General features: G+C 37.6%; 1 protein-coding gene and 1 long non-coding RNA gene across 3 annotated transcripts in view; both read right to left on the bottom strand.

The window, feature by feature from the left end:
* The window catches only part of LOC134541171 (xanthine dehydrogenase-like), a 296,422-nt gene that overhangs the window by 146,873 nt on the left and 130,313 nt on the right, over nucleotides 1-19,236 (bottom strand). For both annotated transcript variants that reach the window (XM_063384402.1, XM_063384401.1), the window contains exon 16: nucleotides 1,038-1,160. In XM_063384402.1, the coding sequence (XP_063240472.1) occupies nucleotides 1,038-1,160 (123 nt within the window). The remainder of the gene's footprint in view (nucleotides 1-1,037; nucleotides 1,161-19,236) is intronic.
* Nucleotides 1,440-8,512, bottom strand: LOC134541172 (uncharacterized). Its single transcript, XR_010076563.1, has 3 exons — nucleotides 7,940-8,512; nucleotides 2,143-7,823; nucleotides 1,440-2,026 (listed from the first exon to the last, which is right to left on the bottom strand). It is a non-coding gene; the product is annotated as an uncharacterized LOC134541172 (long non-coding RNA).

The following is a 19,236-nucleotide window of genomic DNA, read 5'->3' on the forward strand; positions in this document are numbered from 1 at the left end:
AAGGTTGGGAGGAGAGAAACCAATTGAGCAAAGAGTGAGATAATATAAACTGTTTTAAATTGTTAAAATTTAATTTATATTTTACTGAGTTCAAGGTGTTGGATTCGTTTATGTAAAAGAGTAGGAAAACGTATTCCCCCTTATTTTTTCATGTGGGAAAAATGTGCTACAAAATATAATGCGCAATATTTCCCTGTCAAGAAATTTTTAATATGAAATGAAAAAGATATTAAAATTGAAGTAATAATCTCTGCACATTTTTTAAAAAAAACCACTCAACATATGTGGCGTGACAAAGTTATTATAACGAGAGCTTATATCCAAAATATGAAAACTAGAACACAAATAACTTGTATTTTTATACGCACATCCATCATAGCGTGTAAACCAGGGAACATACAAGTACCATCGTGCCACTTGTACTGAGCCCATAGTTCAGGAATACATGCTGCTGGAAATACTGAGGTTAGAAGCTGCCATATTATCATATTATAGATGATGAGCGATACATGATGAATTTAGAAGTTATAATTATATTAACAATATATCAACAAGTAAACTGCACCCAGAGCGAATTAACCTTGAAGTAGAAACTAAAATACCACTTATAGCTGAAGGCCTCACCACTTCTGATGTCCCCTAGAGGGTTTGGGAAGCGGTGCAAGATTTGCCAACATTCAGTTGGAATCATCTGCCAGTTGATTCACTTTGTGTAGCTCTTTGCTCATTTCCCCCCCCCCCCCTTTTGTGGTTCAAACCGCATTTAGCATAATAAATATCGCAAAACTGTTGAGAAGAACACTTATCACAAATATGCCTCGTGTTTTAAACTGGCAAGCTTTTGAGGAAGTGTTAGTCTCAACAGCTTAGATGCTACTCGCAAAACAAGTCTTGTTCACAGCGACCTCTGAACCCTCAGCCATCTAGATTAGTGTACCCTAGTTACATTAATTCCTGGCATGCCTTCTAAGTTCGTGTTATGAGTTTCGATAATGGTGAATCTCGAAATGACAAGTGTGATCCAATGCTCATCTTACCTCTAAAGTAACAGTGACGTCATTGATGTCTTCGTATTCTACATCGACGAGTTTAGCAGCCCTCTGTCCAGTTGCTTGGTCTACTGCTACAATAGCTCCAATCACTTGCCCAATGCACGCCACCTAAAGAAAACATTCAACACTTAGGCAGCTACAATGGCAAACAAAAAATTGTATTTATGTTTGCCACTATAAGGATTCTTCAACATATATTTAACATCAAAACTTGACGAATATTTATTTTTAGGTAGATTTCGGGAATACGACCTTGTAACCGTGGTGCTGTGCTCAAAACAAAACCATAATTATTGATAATAAATGTCCGGTGGAAGCGTCAGGCTAATTATCTAAAAGAACTTGCCAGAGGGGCACAGCCCACTTACAAACACAATTTAAAATTAACCTCCCTGACAGTAGGAAAGGTTACGTGGATTGTGGTTTCAAGTAGCAGCAAATGAAAACACTCGTATGGTTTGGTTTCATTAGAGGCTTTTACTGTTGATTAGTAGTTTAGTATCTTGTCATTGATAGGTTTCTTACATTAGAAAATATCTTACGGCATTACAGCCATTACAAACAAAACTGCTAACAATGTCAGATTCTTATTTTTGATACATTACATTGAGTAACTAACGAATAAAAGAAAGAAGAAAGAGGGGCCGGGGGGGGGGGGAACACCATTTCATACTATGCTATGTTCAACTGTTTAGGAACATTGAGCTCGCAGGCTCATCAAACAAATATATGTGTTTAAAGTACAATATTTTATAATAATATGGAAAACGTCCTAAAACTGGCGGAGTTATAAACTGTTCTTCACTTCTTTTTGAGGGGTGCCGAAAGATGGAGGGAGACTCCGTTATAGAGGCTCACGAGTTACATGTTGAGGTGTAAAATATGGCGCCGGAACTGGGCCGCCATCTTGAACTGGTCTGGGGTCCTTGAAGTACTCTGGGATTCTGGAACCCTCTGGGATTCTGGAACCCTGCCTGTAACCAATAATCCACCTGGATTAGCTTGGTTAGCAGGCAGTTTATGACGGGCGAAGTTAAGCCCAAAAAAAAAGGCAACCTAACAGGTTTGTGTGGGACGAAGTGCAGCTTACCTTAGCTGGCAGGGTGAAGTAGGTAGTGGCTGTCCCTGGGGGTGATCCGGGGATGCGCGGCGCGGGAGCTCGCGATAGCCATAGAAGAAATAGTTATGGCGAAAACCAAAAAAAACTAAAGTTAAACTTAACTATTTGGGCAGCTACTAAGAAAAACTAAAAAAAAATCTAGGCGACATGGCCTGGCTCAGAAGCAACTACATTATTGCCGAAAGCGGATCACGATAGCTGCTGGTCGTTACTGCGACTTGTTGCAAAGATGCGCGCTGGACGAGAGCTGCCCTCAAAATCCCTGAAAATGGCGCCGGGACGCTAACTTAAACTTTAGTCCGGTCATCTGTTCCTCTGGAGGAGGGGATCGGGAAACCCGAAGTGCTCCGAAGGGCTCCGAAAGAAAAAAAAGGGCTCCAGCGACCTATCGACTGAGTGTGAGGTCGATTGTTTCTCCTGGAGGGGATAGGGTGGTCAGTAGTGTGCTCTCGCTCTCAGCTGGTTCGTCCTTTCGTCGATAGATGGTGTGGGCATGCAGGTCGGAGTCTCGCAGAGACCATCGCGGCACTTGATGGCCGCCATTTTGCAAGTGGGGGGGGGGGATTTTGGCCTTGAGAGGGGACATTGCCGCGGCTGGCCGATGACCGCTGTGGACCAGGATGGGGTGGGGGGTATGTCCGGTGAATGACCTGCCCTGGGAGAATTCGCCGGCCAGACGTCGGGACGTGCGGCGGAGCTTGAAAAAAGGACACCAAAACGTGTTAGATACCGCAAACTTCAGCACACCTCCGAGAAGGGGTGGGGGTGACCATGGGAAGCTTAGGGCGGCTACTTTCGTCACGCGTAGCGCTAAACTCGTGACGAAACGCGACGGCCAGTGGATACCGTTGCTGATGATAGCCCTGTAGTCGGCTAGACCCAGCAAATTTGGTGGGAAACGGCGGTGAGAGCACTATGCTACTCAACAAGATAACCTGCCGGTACACTCGACCGAACAAGTTTGGATGGGGCGAAAGCAGCGGGCGAAAGTGTAAAATTAGAGTTATAAAAAAATTTAAAATTTTGTAAAACTAAGAAAATAAACAAATCGTGCCTAAAGTAGCACTGATTCGGCACATACTCCCCCGCTTGAATGCGGAGCATATAGGGAACAAAAAATAAACTTACACTTCTTAGTAAAACTAGTACCATGTCCGCCTGTATCCTACTACTTATAAAAAAACACTTTGTTCAAATCCAAGGTGTATTATAATTGTCTAAATCACCCTTATGAGGAAAGTTGATCTCAGATGTTGGGAATGGTGTCACGTGACAAAAACTCTAAATATGGGCTCTGTGAGGCGGGCCTAAAACACTGGGCCGGAACCGGAACTTGGTCCGTCGGGTGCCAGTTATGAAAGGTGGGGATTTGTGTACCCCTGAAAATAGTCTTTCCATAAGAAGCCGAAGGCATTGGGACTCAGCCCTGCACAGTCAGGCGATGTAGAAGACAGTCAAATTTGCTGCTTGCCCGAAGGCGAAACAGAGCCTCAGTCCCAGAGTGACACAAGGCCTATGGGTGGATTTCCCTTGGCGGAATTTTAAATTATTGAGGATGAAAACCCCAACAGATCAACCATCCGTAGGAAAGAATGAATTTAAAAATATTAAATATTCGATAAATTAAGAAATTTCAGCGCATACCACTCTGATGTTTATTATTATTATTAACTAATATTTATTATTTAAATGTATTCTGCAAACAAAACGATAAATTAACGACTCTTCGCACTCAAATTTAAATTATTTAAAGAAATGTAAAATGCAATAAACCAACAATTATAAATCAAAAAGGGATAAATTATAATGGAGCGGTTAGATCTTCCATGACTGCTGATTGGCTTCGCACTGCCTGAGAGGGGGTTTGAACATAGGCCGTCCAAAAATGAGTGGTGGGAATGTAACCCAAAGAACACTCGAAAATGGTCATGAGATTTTTCACTCAGAGGACCTTGGTCATGGCTCGTTGGCTCAGAGGACCCTAAATTTTCGCCGCTCGTTGGCTAGCTTGACCTAGCTCCTATTTTAGAAAAACACATAAAAGAAACCAGTTTGCCGTCTGGAAGTCACGTAGCTTTTACTTAAATAAACAATCTGATCGATAACGATGTAAAAGAAATACAACTTTGGGGTGGAATGCAAAAGAAAAAGAAAAATGGCTAGATGTGACAGCTTCAGTGCTCAGACTCTATGTACGTCACTGTACATCACATTTACGTGCAAGGGAAAATAAAGAAATAAACATGTACAAGTATTAACGCAACATCAGTAAAAAAAAAACACTACAAACATTATTCTTGCTTACTTTACGAATTATGGTTATTAAAAAAAGGAACGTAATCAGAAATTAAATATATGAAATCGTGGAACAAGATTCATGAAGATTCAAAAAATATCAGAGAGGTATTTCTGAGTAAAAAAAATTAAAACTATTTACGTCAAGTAGCTTGTTAAAGACTGAACTTACGTATGTAAAAATTAAAAATTAAAATATCTTAAATTACCTAGCTTGTGCTAGTCTAGAAACGGGATGCTCAAACATACCCAAATTAATTAAGTGGACCTCTCGTTGGGGGTTGAAAGTATTTCACTACTCTCGGTGATTACCTTAAATATTAAAATGAGACTAGTCACCTCGTAGCTGCTTAATTTCTGGGGAATACGTATTTTAATATGATTGATTTTATTATTATTAATGAGCTAAAAGAAAAGATAAAAAAAAATATGTCTGTTGCCCTACTACTTGTAATAAAGCAGAATTAATTCCATGACCTTTGACTGTAACACTTTAGTCCAAGACAAGATTAATAATTAAATAGAGTCCATTTAAACTTGGTTTGAATTATTTAAAATAAATCCTTAAAATCATTTAATAAATAAAAAAAATTAAATTTAAAGCTTAACCTTAAAGTACCTGTAAGCTTACAACTATTTATGCCGTTGTTATATTAATGAAATGAAATTCATCCTGTTGATCTCAGATATTGGATATCGTGTAGGAACACCAAAATGGGCGCTGTGAGGGAGGCCGAAAAGCACTGAGGCCGAAACAAGGGAAATGCGTCCTTGAGCACTCAGTGACTAATGGGGATTGTAACCCCTGTAAATGGGTATGGTAACCCGTAACTTACAAACTAGATTGGGAATATAACCCCTGTACATAATTGTTTCGCTGTCCATAAGAAGTCGAAGGCATTGAGACATAGCTCTGCACAATCTGACGATGGATCAGACGAAATAGATGAATTTAATACTTGCTTAAAAAGCGAAGTACACCTCGGTCCCGGATACCTACATTTATTAACTCACATAGGCTCAATATGTTCAAGCTCTGACGGTTGATCAGACCATCAGGCTGAAGCAGAGAGACCTACGAGGGAATTTCACCCCTGAGTTAGTTCGGGTTCGAAACCCGAAAGATCAACAAATTTGGATGAAAAATGGATAATGAAAAAAATTTAGATGTTTAAAATTACCTAGCTGTACACCACCTTGTAAAGGAAATGAACACCGATCCAAAAAAATATAACAGTTAATAAATTGTTTACTCAAAATTCATAATTACAAAAATATTATTTATCCTTTACTTAGTATTCTTAGATTAATTGGTAAATTGTTTATAGAAAACTCGACGTTAAAAAAGTTTAGTACTCTATCTTACAATAAATTCCTCACCTCATGGCTAGCGTAAAAGTATTGGGGATTCAACCCGTGTATATAAACAATTTAATTCAGTAACCTTTCCTTAAAGGCATGAGTGATTGCACCTCTCGTTGGGTGATCACGAAATAAATCTAAACAAAAGCTAGGCACATGGGTGTGTATGGTGACACAATGAAATGGTACGTCGAAGTATATTCACTTTGCTTGTGAACGATGCAATAGGATTAGAGTACTTGTTAAAATTACTTATGAGCATATTCTTATTTTATGTTACTTAATGAATGGACCCTTTTTTAGATTTATTTTATGTATTATTAAAATACTTAATCGTTAATTTTAAGATACTTAGAAATAGTAAACAATGGAAGTTTCTTAACATTAGCTAAAACAAAAGGTTTATATTATATTATTTGTATTTTTTATATTATTATAAGTTATATAAATATGTTATGTTATATTTTACGTTTCCTTAGATTAAGAAAATACTTTGCTGCTAAAATTAATGCAGTATAGATTATTTATAGTGCTTGTTTTGTGACATAAAAATAATATTATTAGGACATACAAAGCATGGGTAGTTTGTTTACAAAATAAGTGTTACGTGGGTGGAGTAGAGAAGAGTTCCGCGCGGTTGGCGGCCCTGTCATGTGGAGCAAGGCGCCGAGAGACAAAACAAAAAATACCACGATGTCCGAAAGGACTTCTATTATCTGTTTTTCACAAAGATTGCCTGGTTTGCAGGCGGATGTGTTATAAAAAAAAAACAGATAAAAGGAGGAATTTAGACAAACTCAGGGCACTGTCGGCCGTGAGGAACAAACTAGATTGTAACGCATTATTTACGCTGCCGGACACGGGGTCAACGGCATGACCTCGCCTCCTCCAGCCGGTGAGGCGTGAGGGGGAGGGGTGAAGAGAATGACAGGGAGAATGACACGCGCGCTGATAAGGCACGATGCCTGAGGGCCGTCGCACCGACGGGGCCGCGCGGTGTCTCACCGCGCGCAAACACAGTCACAGCGGGACGTAAAATACGAGAGAATTTTAATTTAACTCACTTTGGGTGAATCAGATTGGGTGCCAGTTTTAGGACTTACAATAATACTATATATAGAAAATCTTAGTGACAAACAAAAAAAATATTTATACCAAATAAATTTAAAGCATTCTCATAAATCAAACCAAAATACAGTTAACAATTTAAGATTAACCATATCACACAAACTGCTACCACATTGTAACCGTAACCATGCTAACTGCTACCAATTTGTAACCGTGGTGCTGTGCTCAAAACAAAACCATAATTATTGATAATAAATGTCCGGTGGAAGCGTCAGGCTAATTATCTAAAAGAACTTGCCAGAGGGGCACAGCCCACTTACAAACACAATTTAAAATTAACCTCCCTGACAGTAGGAAAGGTTACGTGGATTGTGGTTTCAAGTAGCAGCAAATGAAAACACTCGTATGGTTTGGTTTCATTAGAGGCTTTTACTGTTGATTAGTAGTTTAGTATCTTGTCATTGATAGGTTTCTTACATTAGAAAATATCTTACGGCATTACAGCCATTACAAACAAAACTGCTAACAATGTCAGATTCTTATTTTTGATACATTACATTGAGTAACTAACGAATAAAAGAAAGAAGAAAGAGGGGCCGGGGGGGGGGGGAACACCATTTCATACTATGCTATGTTCAACTGTTTAGGAACATTGAGCTCGCAGGCTCATCAAACAAATATATGTGTTTAAAGTACAATATTTTATAATAATATGGAAAACGTCCTAAAACTGGCGGAGTTATAAACTGTTCTTCACTTCTTTTTGAGGGGTGCCGAAAGATGGAGGGAGACTCCGTTATAGAGGCTCACGAGTTACATGTTGAGGTGTAAAATATGGCGCCGGAACTGGGCCGCCATCTTGAACTGGTCTGGGGTCCTTGAAGTACTCTGGGATTCTGGAACCCTCTGGGATTCTGGAACCCTGCCTGTAACCAATAATCCACCTGGATTAGCTTGGTTAGCAGGCAGTTTATGACGGGCGAAGTTAAGCCCAAAAAAAAAGGCAACCTAACAGGTTTGTGTGGGACGAAGTGCAGCTTACCTTAGCTGGCAGGGTGAAGTAGGTAGTGGCTGTCCCTGGGGGTGATCCGGGGATGCGCGGCGCGGGAGCTCGCGATAGCCATAGAAGAAATAGTTATGGCGAAAACCAAAAAAAACTAAAGTTAAACTTAACTATTTGGGCAGCTACTAAGAAAAACTAAAAAAAAATCTAGGCGACATGGCCTGGCTCAGAAGCAACTACATTATTGCCGAAAGCGGATCACGATAGCTGCTGGTCGTTACTGCGACTTGTTGCAAAGATGCGCGCTGGACGAGAGCTGCCCTCAAAATCCCTGAAAATGGCGCCGGGACGCTAACTTAAACTTTAGTCCGGTCATCTGTTCCTCTGGAGGAGGGGATCGGGAAACCCGAAGTGCTCCGAAGGGCTCCGAAAGAAAAAAAAGGGCTCCAGCGACCTATCGACTGAGTGTGAGGTCGATTGTTTCTCCTGGAGGGGATAGGGTGGTCAGTAGTGTGCTCTCGCTCTCAGCTGGTTCGTCCTTTCGTCGATAGATGGTGTGGGCATGCAGGTCGGAGTCTCGCAGAGACCATCGCGGCACTTGATGGCCGCCATTTTGCAAGTGGGGGGGGGGGGGGGATTTTGGCCTTGAGAGGGGACATTGCCGCGGCTGGCCGATGACCGCTGTGGACCAGGATGGGGTGGGGGGTATGTCCGGTGAATGACCTGCCCTGGGAGAATTCGCCGGCCAGACGTCGGGACGTGCGGCGGAGCTTGAAAAAAGGACACCAAAACGTGTTAGATACCGCAAACTTCAGCACACCTCCGAGAAGGGGTGGGGGTGACCATGGGAAGCTTAGGGCGGCTACTTTCGTCACGCGTAGCGCTAAACTCGTGACGAAACGCGACGGCCAGTGGATACCGTTGCTGATGATAGCCCTGTAGTCGGCTAGACCCAGCAAATTTGGTGGGAAACGGCGGTGAGAGCACTATGCTACTCAACAAGATAACCTGCCGGTACACTCGACCGAACAAGTTTGGATGGGGCGAAAGCAGCGGGCGAAAGTGTAAAATTAGAGTTATAAAAAAATTTAAAATTTTGTAAAACTAAGAAAATAAAAAAATCGTGCCTAAAGTAGCACTGATTCGGCACAACCTATTGAAGCTATTGCCATGGTGCGACTTCTGGAAAACTTTTATATAATTTTGTTTCAACGTTCATAGAACCCAAAACCATCGTCAACTCAAAATTTTATATATATTTACATCTACATATATCACATTTTTATGTACACGATAACTGCCGTAATTTTTCATAAATCACTTCCAAACAGATATATCAAATAAAGTAACGGAAAATCTCGTTCGAGTTGGTTAACGGGCAACATCCGACCCAAGGGGTAGAAATGAGGATGGTTTTTGGAAAAATTGAAATATCATCTACACTAATATTAGAAAGAGGAAACATTTGTTTGTTTATATTGAATTGGCTCCGAAACGACTGCACCTATTTGAAAAATTCTTTTTCCATTAGAAGCCGACATTATCCCTGATGAACATAGGCTACTTTTTACCGCGTTATTTATTAACCACACTATTTAAGCAACATATTTTAATTTTTATATCTTTGTAATTCAGTAACTCGCGTCTGTCTGTCGTCATCGTGTCTCTCTTGACGCTCGCGGTCCCACCACCGCCTGCCTCTGCTCCCGCGCCCCGCCCACACCCCGCTCGACAGCTAAGCAGCAGTCACGGTGGTGCGGGAGGGGAGTCAATGTCACAAAATAAAGTGCTGCGCGGTCGGCTTCCTACGCAGCGGTTGTGTGCGATTTCGTATATTTTTCCTTCAAAACATTTTGAATTTTTTATAATTTTTCAATCACCACTTCATATTCAGGCTAATTCCTGTTCAACATGTAAGCAAATACTTTAGTATTAGTTGATGTGGTATTTAGTTTTCTTTATCATTTTAAAGTGCCCAAAAGATCAAGATCTCAACTTTCTGGAAATAGTTTACGGGCTAGGGCAATAAAAATACGTCGTGAAAGAGAATCTCCACCAGAAACTGAAAATCGTCTAGCACCTAGGAATGATACTGTCAACGAAATAAACATTCTGATTTTACAAAAAGTTCCTGACCAAATAAAAAACTACAAATCGATCGACACCATCACTAACATCGAAGACGCAGTCCATTATCCAAAGGAATTTTTAAATTCACTGAAACCTTCTGGACTGCCACCACACCAATTGACGTTAAAAATCGGAATTCCAATCATGCTTTTGAGAAATTTAAGCCCTCCAATTATGTGCAATGGAACAAGGCTGCTTATTAAAAAATTAAAGGACAATTTAATTGTAGCGACCATTATTACCGGCCCGGCAGCTGGTCAGCTAGCTCATATTCCGAGAATACCGATGATCCCAACTGATTTGCCAATCCCGTTTAAACGGCTCCCATTTCCGGTGAAAAAATCTTTCGCGTTTACTATTAACAAGTCCCAAGGTCAAACCTTAGAATTAGTATGGATCGACCTACGAAAGGAATGTTTTACTCATGGCCAACTGTATGTGGGCCTATCACGAGTTGGATCTGCTCATAATCAATTTATTTTGCTACCACAAAATAAAACATCAAATATCGTTTACAGGGAAGCTCTAACCCAATAAATTTGATGATATATGATTTATAGTTAAGTATGATATAACAATAAATTAGTCAATATTAATAATACCTAATTGAAATAGTAACAAAAAAGTTTTTATTATCCTAGCTTTTATTTAGGTATCTCTTTTTAGTAACCTCTTATGCAAAAATAAGGGTGTATATGTGGTGTAAGTATATATGTATATGTATCTAAATAAAAAATGTAAAAATAAACATAAATCAACAAAAAAATATAAAAATACGTAAAACAACAAAAAAAATATAAAAACTTCGAGAATAAAAATAGGTGTATAGAATAGTAGCTGGATACAAATAATTAAATAATCATCAAATTTATTATATCGAAACCTACTAATATATTTTTTTTAGTAACCTCCAGTGCAAAATGAAGGGTGTATGTATTATGAAAATAATTTAAAAAAATACAAAATATACCGAGAGAATGAAAATAGGTGTAAGTATATAATAGTAGCTATAGGTAAGCACAAAAAAATTACAAATATTACGAAAATATATGTACTGTAGATACGCGCATAACTCTGAACGACTGCAACACATGTCTTATTTTTTTAAACCGTACGAAGCCGGGCCGGGCAGCTATATTTAATAAATTAAGTGTTTCTGACGCGGACGAAGTCGCGGGTTTCAGCTATGTATCATAATTAATTATAGTCGTTAATTTTTGCGAATCAATTTTCACAATGAAGTACTATTTGTAACGATTGAATAAATCCCACGCGGACGAAGTCGCGGGCCACGGCTAGTGTTCAATAAACCTAAAGAATATGGCGGTGTTTGTACTGAGTTACATCCCAAATCAAATATCAGAAGTAAGTACGCGTTAATTACAAAAAAAAAAACTATTGTAAACTCGTGGAATAACATGTCAGTGTTAAGAAGACTGCACGTATCCGCTCTACCACTCCGGCTCCTCGAAGGCGGATTGCCCAGACAAAATGGTGGCATTTTCTCTGGTAGAAATACAATCCCTTGTAACAAGTCAGGCTACCAAATAAATGGTGGGTGGATCAGAAAAAAACCTTCCAGGTGACTTCCAAATGGGGAGCCCGTTTCTTTTCTTGGGCTCCCCATGCGGTGGCCATTCCGGGGGTTTCTACGGGGGAACGGAGTTTTGCAAAAATGTTTTGTAGCGTTTAAGTTTTTATAAACTGTAGCATTATCATTCCACCATGTTTTAAATAAAGCGCAAACAAACATTTAAAACATTATTTATTTTTTCTTTTGTAGTAAAAATATTTGAATTAAGTGTGTATCAGTCAGTGAGTGGTTATATACCGATGTTGTGTGTTCAACCAATTATCGGTTTTTATTTTCTTGAAGTGTTATTAACAGTTAAATTTTAGTGTCAAGATATTGACCAATACCTCTGTTATGTAGTGTTTTAGAAGTTTTAGACGAAATAAATATTTATAGGCACATGAATTTTATTCCTAAAAGTTTTCAATCAGGAAGATCGTCTTCACCACAACCACACACACGTATTTTATTTCAACATGAGTAAAGCTTTTGATATTTTCCAACACTTTCTTATGAGTAAAAAATTATCAATTTTAGGCCTCGTCAATTAATGCGTGGTATATATACATATAAGGTCAGGGGGGGTAATAAGGCCCAGCAGGTAATAAGGCCCGAGAGCTGATATCGATAGTAGCGATGAGATATTTAGGTTGCAACGCAAAGCAGTATGTACCTACCCTGGGCTACCATCTAGCGGTGTATACGAGAACCCGGTGGATTTAGTTACGCGTGAAGCACGCACGAAGCAAGGTGAGCAAGGTAAGAACATTGATGTTTTTATAAATTTGTATTAGAATCGTGATATGCTATTTCATTGTAAGTTATGTATTACATTTTTGTGAATTAGTGCAATGTGTTGGGTATTGAATTAACAATAAACTAGATATGATTGTTGTTATAATTTACATAAAGGAAGCGACGGTATAACCGCAAACCAAAATGTCTACGTTACAGGAAATATGGCCCTCATGAAAGAATAAGTGGGCCTTATTTCCTGCAAGGACCAAACACCGTTATTTTTATTTTATTTGTATGAAATCACTGCTGAACTATGGTGCAAGTATGTACTATATATTGTCAGTAGTCAGTCAGGAGTTTATACAATCAGAGAAAGAGGTTTGTTGGTATTTTTACATGTTAATTTATTTTTAAGTAGGTAGATATAATGGTAGCCATGGACTTCTTATGAACTCTGTGTTGAAAGTGAAACACCCGGCACCATATTAGGTGTATGTTGATTGAAAAGTAATAGTTTAAATTATTTGTTTCTAGCTTATAACTTTGAGCTTACCTACCTGAGTTAAATTAACCTTACTTTAATACATAAGAAAACAGTCACCATTACTGGATGATTTTAATCCATTGTTGACATAAGAAATGCGTTTTTATTTTTGTTTCAGATTGTCACAATGGGTAAGAAATGCCGAGGCCTAAGAGGCAACTGGACACGTAGCATGATGGAGGAAGCTTTACAGTTACTTAGGAAAGGAAAATCTCAAAGGTATGTTGAAAATCACTGCGGTATACCTCGCAGAACTTTAAGAAATCATTTAAAGTCTGGGAGCTGTGAAAGAAAATTGGGTTGCCATAAGATTCTCACTGCAGACCAAGAGAAGGATCTGGAAGAGAGGATTGTTCGTTTTGCTGATATAGGATTTCCTTTAACGCCCTTAATCATGCGTAGGTGTGTTTTCAAATTCGTAGAAACACACAGAATCAAACATCCATTTAAAAAAGAAGACAAGTTAGCTGGTAGAGAATGGTTTCGTGGCTTCTTGAAACGCCATCCACGTCTGTGCAGAAGAAAGGCCCAGTCACTGAACCCCGCAAGAGCTCAGAAATTGAACCCATTCATTGTTGATGACTACTTCACTAAACTGGGTGCTGTCATTAACCAACTTAACCTGAACGGACGCCCTCAGAACATATTTAATATGGACGAAAAAGGGATTCGCTTGACATTGCACCACCAACAGAATGTTCTTGCACGCAAGGGAGCCAAACGTGTTCATCTTGTCTCTCATGAACATGCTGAGAATGTGACAGCTGTTGCATGTGTTAGTGCCATGGGAGCTGTGATTCCTCCCATGATATTGTTTAAAGGAAAGAGGTACAGAAAGACTTTCAAACATGGCCTTCCTCCAGGATCAAAAGTGGTTATGACACCTAAGGGGTCAATGACAAGTGAAGTTTTTGTGCAATGGCTGGAACACTTTGCAAAATTCAAACCTGCGGGTGATACTTTACTTGTCATGGATGGAGCAAAACCTCATTTGGACATATCTATTGTAGAGAAAGCTGAAGAACATTCCATAACTCTGCTTTGTTTGCCGAGTAACACTACACACGAATTACAGCCACTAGACAAAGCAGTCTTCCGACCTTTCGAGCATTATTGGGATGCTGAACTGCTATACTGGTGGGACCGAGACCCAGAAGATCCTGACAGGAAATTAACGAAGGATACTTTCTCTGAAGTATTCACTCCTGTGTGGAGCAAATCCATGACTTTGAGCAACATAGCTAATGGCTTTCGTGCGACAGGAATTTATCCATTCGATTATAAAGTGATTCCAGAAGAAGCCTTCGCCCCCAGTACTGTCACATTCAACGAAGAAAAAGAATCTGATGATGATACGCCTCTCTCTGTAAGGTTGGCAAAACTACATGATAAACGCAGACATGAAATGACAAAATCACCATTTCAAGAACTTTTACCAACACCACACAAGAAAGCCAAGAAATCAAGTGGAGTTCCTCGCAAAAAGGCTGTGAACTATAAAGCTCAAAGACTATCAAGGAATTTGTTCGCAGCTGTCCCAGACAACGATGCATGCACAAACCAGTTGGAAGGGGTTACACCACTACATCAACCTGCAACATCTTCGTTAGCTCCAGGAAGATCTACTGCTCGTTCAAAAGCAACTACTCCATTATTACAAGCTGGTACTGCAACTGTACAATCTTCAACATCTGACACCACGACACAAAGTTGGTACTGCACTGCTTGCGGAGAAGACTACCAGGCTGACATGCGGGCTTGCAACAAGTGTGGGGTTTGGGTCCATGAGATATGTGTCGGTCTTACAAAAGACGACAAGGAAGATTTTTTTTGCTGTTAATTTTGTAATTGCTCAGTCAAATTTTTGTTTCACTTATTAGAGAAATGTTTCATTTGGTCCTTACCTTTAGTTTTAACTTTAATAAGGTTACAAACTACATGTATCGCATTTTACAAGACAAAAATGTTCTATTTTTGGTCAATAAAGTATGTATGTAATATGTAGGTATATAAAAAAGTTATTTTAATTACATGTATTAAACTTGTTGATTTTATGTACCTTTCATGTAGTGGGCCTTATTACATGTCAGTGCAGGAAATAAAGCCCATTTGCAGCGATGTCTTCACCTTCATTTCATGTCAACTGTACCTCTCGCTGAAATTAATCTTAATTCCATTTAAGTGCAGTACTTTACAAATGTGAACTTTCATTTATAAGATTTTTTTATAACTTCATTACTTTACGTACAGGTGCTGTTTATTTCGAAAGTGGGCCTTATTACCCCCCCTGACCTTATATGTTTTAATTATCTTACAAATAGACGCTTTTCAGTAAGATTTGCAAATGAAATTTCATGGTACCTATTAGGTGTTTCGCAAAGTAGTAATTTATCTCAACTACTGTTTGATATTCAATAAATGATATTCCAACAGTAATCACAATCGATCAACAAAAGATTCTGATAAAAAAATAATAATTGGGAAATATGTTTGTGAAACTATTCAGCAAGATATTTCATCTGTCCAGATCTGATTTTCAAGTTAACAAACGTCTCTGAATTACGATAGCATTTATTGTATAACCTTTAGTAAAAAAAACAAATTTAATTATCAGAATTATCACATAGTAACACCAAGATTTTTTTTCACCAACATGTAGATTGTTACACTCCAAAGACCGCCGGACTAGCTCAGATATTATACGTTTTGGACTTCGAAGGGTAACTCACAAGGTACACTTGCATATTCGGATGCTGAAAAAGTGAGGTTATGTTTCACTCAGGAAAATAGTTACGGGCGATTGTTGAATTTCAATTATGTCTCTCGTACACAAAATGTTATTCACTGATTATTTATTTATACCTTACTAATTCACGAGACATTTGCCGCCATCTTGCGACAACATTTACAAGTTGAAACGGTATTTTACTTACTCACAAACAAGCTTCATTAATTTGAGTCACACGCTGACTGGCCGAAAATTGAATATTAAAACAGTTCGAAGTAAAGTCCCGCAGTTGCACTCAACTTTCGGTACAAGGCCGAAGGACAATGTCCTCGGCAACAGTGGCGAACTTTGGTAAGTCCTGTTTTGGGCGATTACCGACGACACCAAATTCTAATTGTGTCCGAAAAAACGAAAATAAGGTTGATTATAAAACCGGTGACACCCGGACCACAGGCGCGAAATTTACTCGTTACATCTTCATAATTAAGTTGTGAGCCACCTACTCAACTAACCACCTCCTCAGTCGCTGTTCAGTAGATGACTGACGAACCAAAACGACACACTGGTCTCAGGAGAGACCAAGGATTGCACCATGACGTAACTTTCGGCCAATCACAGCACAGTATCCAGCACTCCCTCCAACACCAACCAATCACAGAACAAATTACAATACATAAAAAAAAAAAACGGTACACACATAACTCGGGGCTTCCCTTGATATGTCTCTTTTCAATTTCACATCAAAATCGGGGACTCCCAGAATATTTTCTCACGCTAGTTGCTCTGTCTCTCTCTTACACAGGATGCATCATTATCGTTTTATCGCCTCGGCGTCACTGTGTCGACGCACGCCTTTCTTTCTCACTCTAACTGCCACGCAACTGGCTCACATGATTTCATCATCCCATGGACAAAATTACAAAAGAAAATATGTTACAGTGCATTTGCGCATATAAACAAAATATTTAAAGCTTAAAAAAAACATTTTAAAACACAAAAACGTAATTATTTAGGTAGAATTCGGTAAATTTACAGTTACATGGCTGTTTCATAATAAAGCAAATAGGCTTAAACAATACACAAACAATAGAAACGGTAATTAATTGAGAGAGTACATTAATAAAACATAAGGAAACATAAATATTAACATGGAAAACAATTATAAACGGTAAAATATTATCATGAAAGTTATTTGAAAAGATTCATTGTAAGTTTCAATGATTTACTACATGTACCACAGTAAGGTTATGCCTGAAAATTATTTAAACAACTTACATACTGTATGACTGTTAAAACATATTATTCATAAAAACTTTAAAAAAAATTGGGGAATGCACTGTCCTGCAATGCTACAAGATAATAATATTAGCAACACATGAAGATATTTACATGGGTATTATTACATTTATAACGTTCTCTGCATCAACTTAATTTAATTAGAATAGAATTGAATGTATGCATAACATGTTCTTACATTAATATTTTAAAATTTCAGGCATATTAATTATTTTGAATATGCTACATTTCTATATAAACTATTCACATTTTATATTTGTTAGACATTCAATCAGTGATGCATTTTTGTTGGTTCAGACATAATATCTTTGTTTGGATTAAGAATTCGAACTTGCAATTTCATAATTAGTGACACTTTCAAACCCATTAGAAACTATAAAATGTCTAAAAAAAAATACAAGTCTTTTTGAATAATCTAGAAACATTCATTTGTAAAAAAACTTAAGCAAAAAGTTATTTTAAACTTTTGTAATCTACATATTTATTTTGTATAGCCTACACCATTTTAGTTTCTGTTTAAGATTTTTATGTAAATCAAAGTAACCAATTAGTTAACATGAACTTTATCAATCTTTAACTATCTGTGTGTTGTGTTATTTCGTGTTTTGTCGCAAAGCTTTTTATATGTATCAGTGTATGTGTTGTGTTAATGTGTTTGTTTTGTTATTATTTTATGTCATAATTCGTTTATAGGTGCTGTAAGTCACAAAAAACTGAATTTCATTTTGATCTGACAGTTTTAATAAAGCTGAATTATATGCTACGCATAGTAATATTTTTATTTGCTTATATAAAAAAATAATTAAATTTTAGCAATGTTAATATTTGAAAGACTGCAAGCCTGTGCAAAGCCCAACAACATTCGATCTAAAAGCCTATGTCTCCTCTAGAGCGCCTGTGCTGCTTGACCTGTGCCTTCTACACTACACAAAAATATTTACCTTGCATTTCAGCATCTTAAGAATACATTTTGTAGACTTTAAATAATTTAATATGTAGCCTATATTAAACACTTTAATATCTGAGTTTTTTGTGTTCTATCACCCTCAATAAATTAAGTGTTTCCGACGCGGACGAAGTCGCGGGTTTCAGCTATGTATCATATAGTCGTTAATTTTGCGAATCAATTATCACAATGAAGTACTATTTGTAACGATTGAATAAATCTCACGCGGACGAAGTCGCGGGCCACGGCTAGTTTAATATAAAGAATATCACAACTGTTTGAATGTATTAATACTTAAACTTTTCTGAAGTACGAGCAACCGTAACTGCAAGGGTTGAAAAAAACTAGGATTGGAGGACGAAACAATAATTAACTCCCTCACACACACCATCAAGTCCGTTCACATTGTTTGTAAATATTATAATTATTACCTAAATTCTTTTCCTGAAACCATTTTTAATAATACAAACCAATATTACAAGGGCTTGAAAAAACCTGGAATTGGAATAAGAAAATATTTAAAACTTCCGTACCATGTACACATGCGAATATATTCTATTTTTGTTTGACTTTATAAATGCTGTCTAAAACTTTTGTTAATATTTTTTACAACCAATGATATTGCAAGAAGTTCAAGAACACGAGTTGAAGGTAAAAAAAATCGTTACTTTTAAAATATATGTATAAACAAATCAAAAACTTTAATATTTATTCTATAAATCCTAAACTTTATGTAAAAACTATGTCTCAAACAATTATTAATGGATAATTGCCATAAAACAGGCGTTGGAATAAAAAAAATCTTCCTTAGTATCATATTCGATTGAATTTATTTCAAACTATTTTAATAATGACTTGATGTAAGTTTTTGGACATACGCCATTGCTAAGAACTTTTTCTGCTGAAGAAAAACTAAATAATAAAATAAAGAAAGAAATAAATAAAAATACCCAAAAAAGACAAAAATTTAATTTTGTGTGTTTTTTTTGTCTTTTTTGGGTGTTTTCATTTATTTATTTAGTTTTTTTAGTTTTTCTTCAACAGAAAAATTTCTTAGCATTAGCGTATGTCCAAAAACTTACATCAAGTCATGCACTCCCATTTCACAAATCTTTTAAAGATATTTTAATAATATCGTAAATCTTGGTGCAAAGCAAAATTTCATACTAAGGAACGTAATTTTTGTATTATTGGTTGCCACCACTAACTGCACTCGTTAAATTGACTGTTTTAACACGCTTTTATTAGCTTCACCTGTATGTATGTATGTATGTAATGGAATCTTTCAACGTAATTTCCACCAACTTAAATGCATCTGATTGACTTGAAAATTTCCACACGTGTCAAGGGCCGATGAATATACAATAATTTTATTACTTTA

Source organism: Bacillus rossius, chromosome 18, assembly GCF_032445375.1.
Source record: "Bacillus rossius redtenbacheri isolate Brsri chromosome 18, Brsri_v3, whole genome shotgun sequence".
Lineage (NCBI taxonomy): Eukaryota > Metazoa > Arthropoda > Insecta > Phasmatodea > Bacillidae > Bacillus > Bacillus rossius.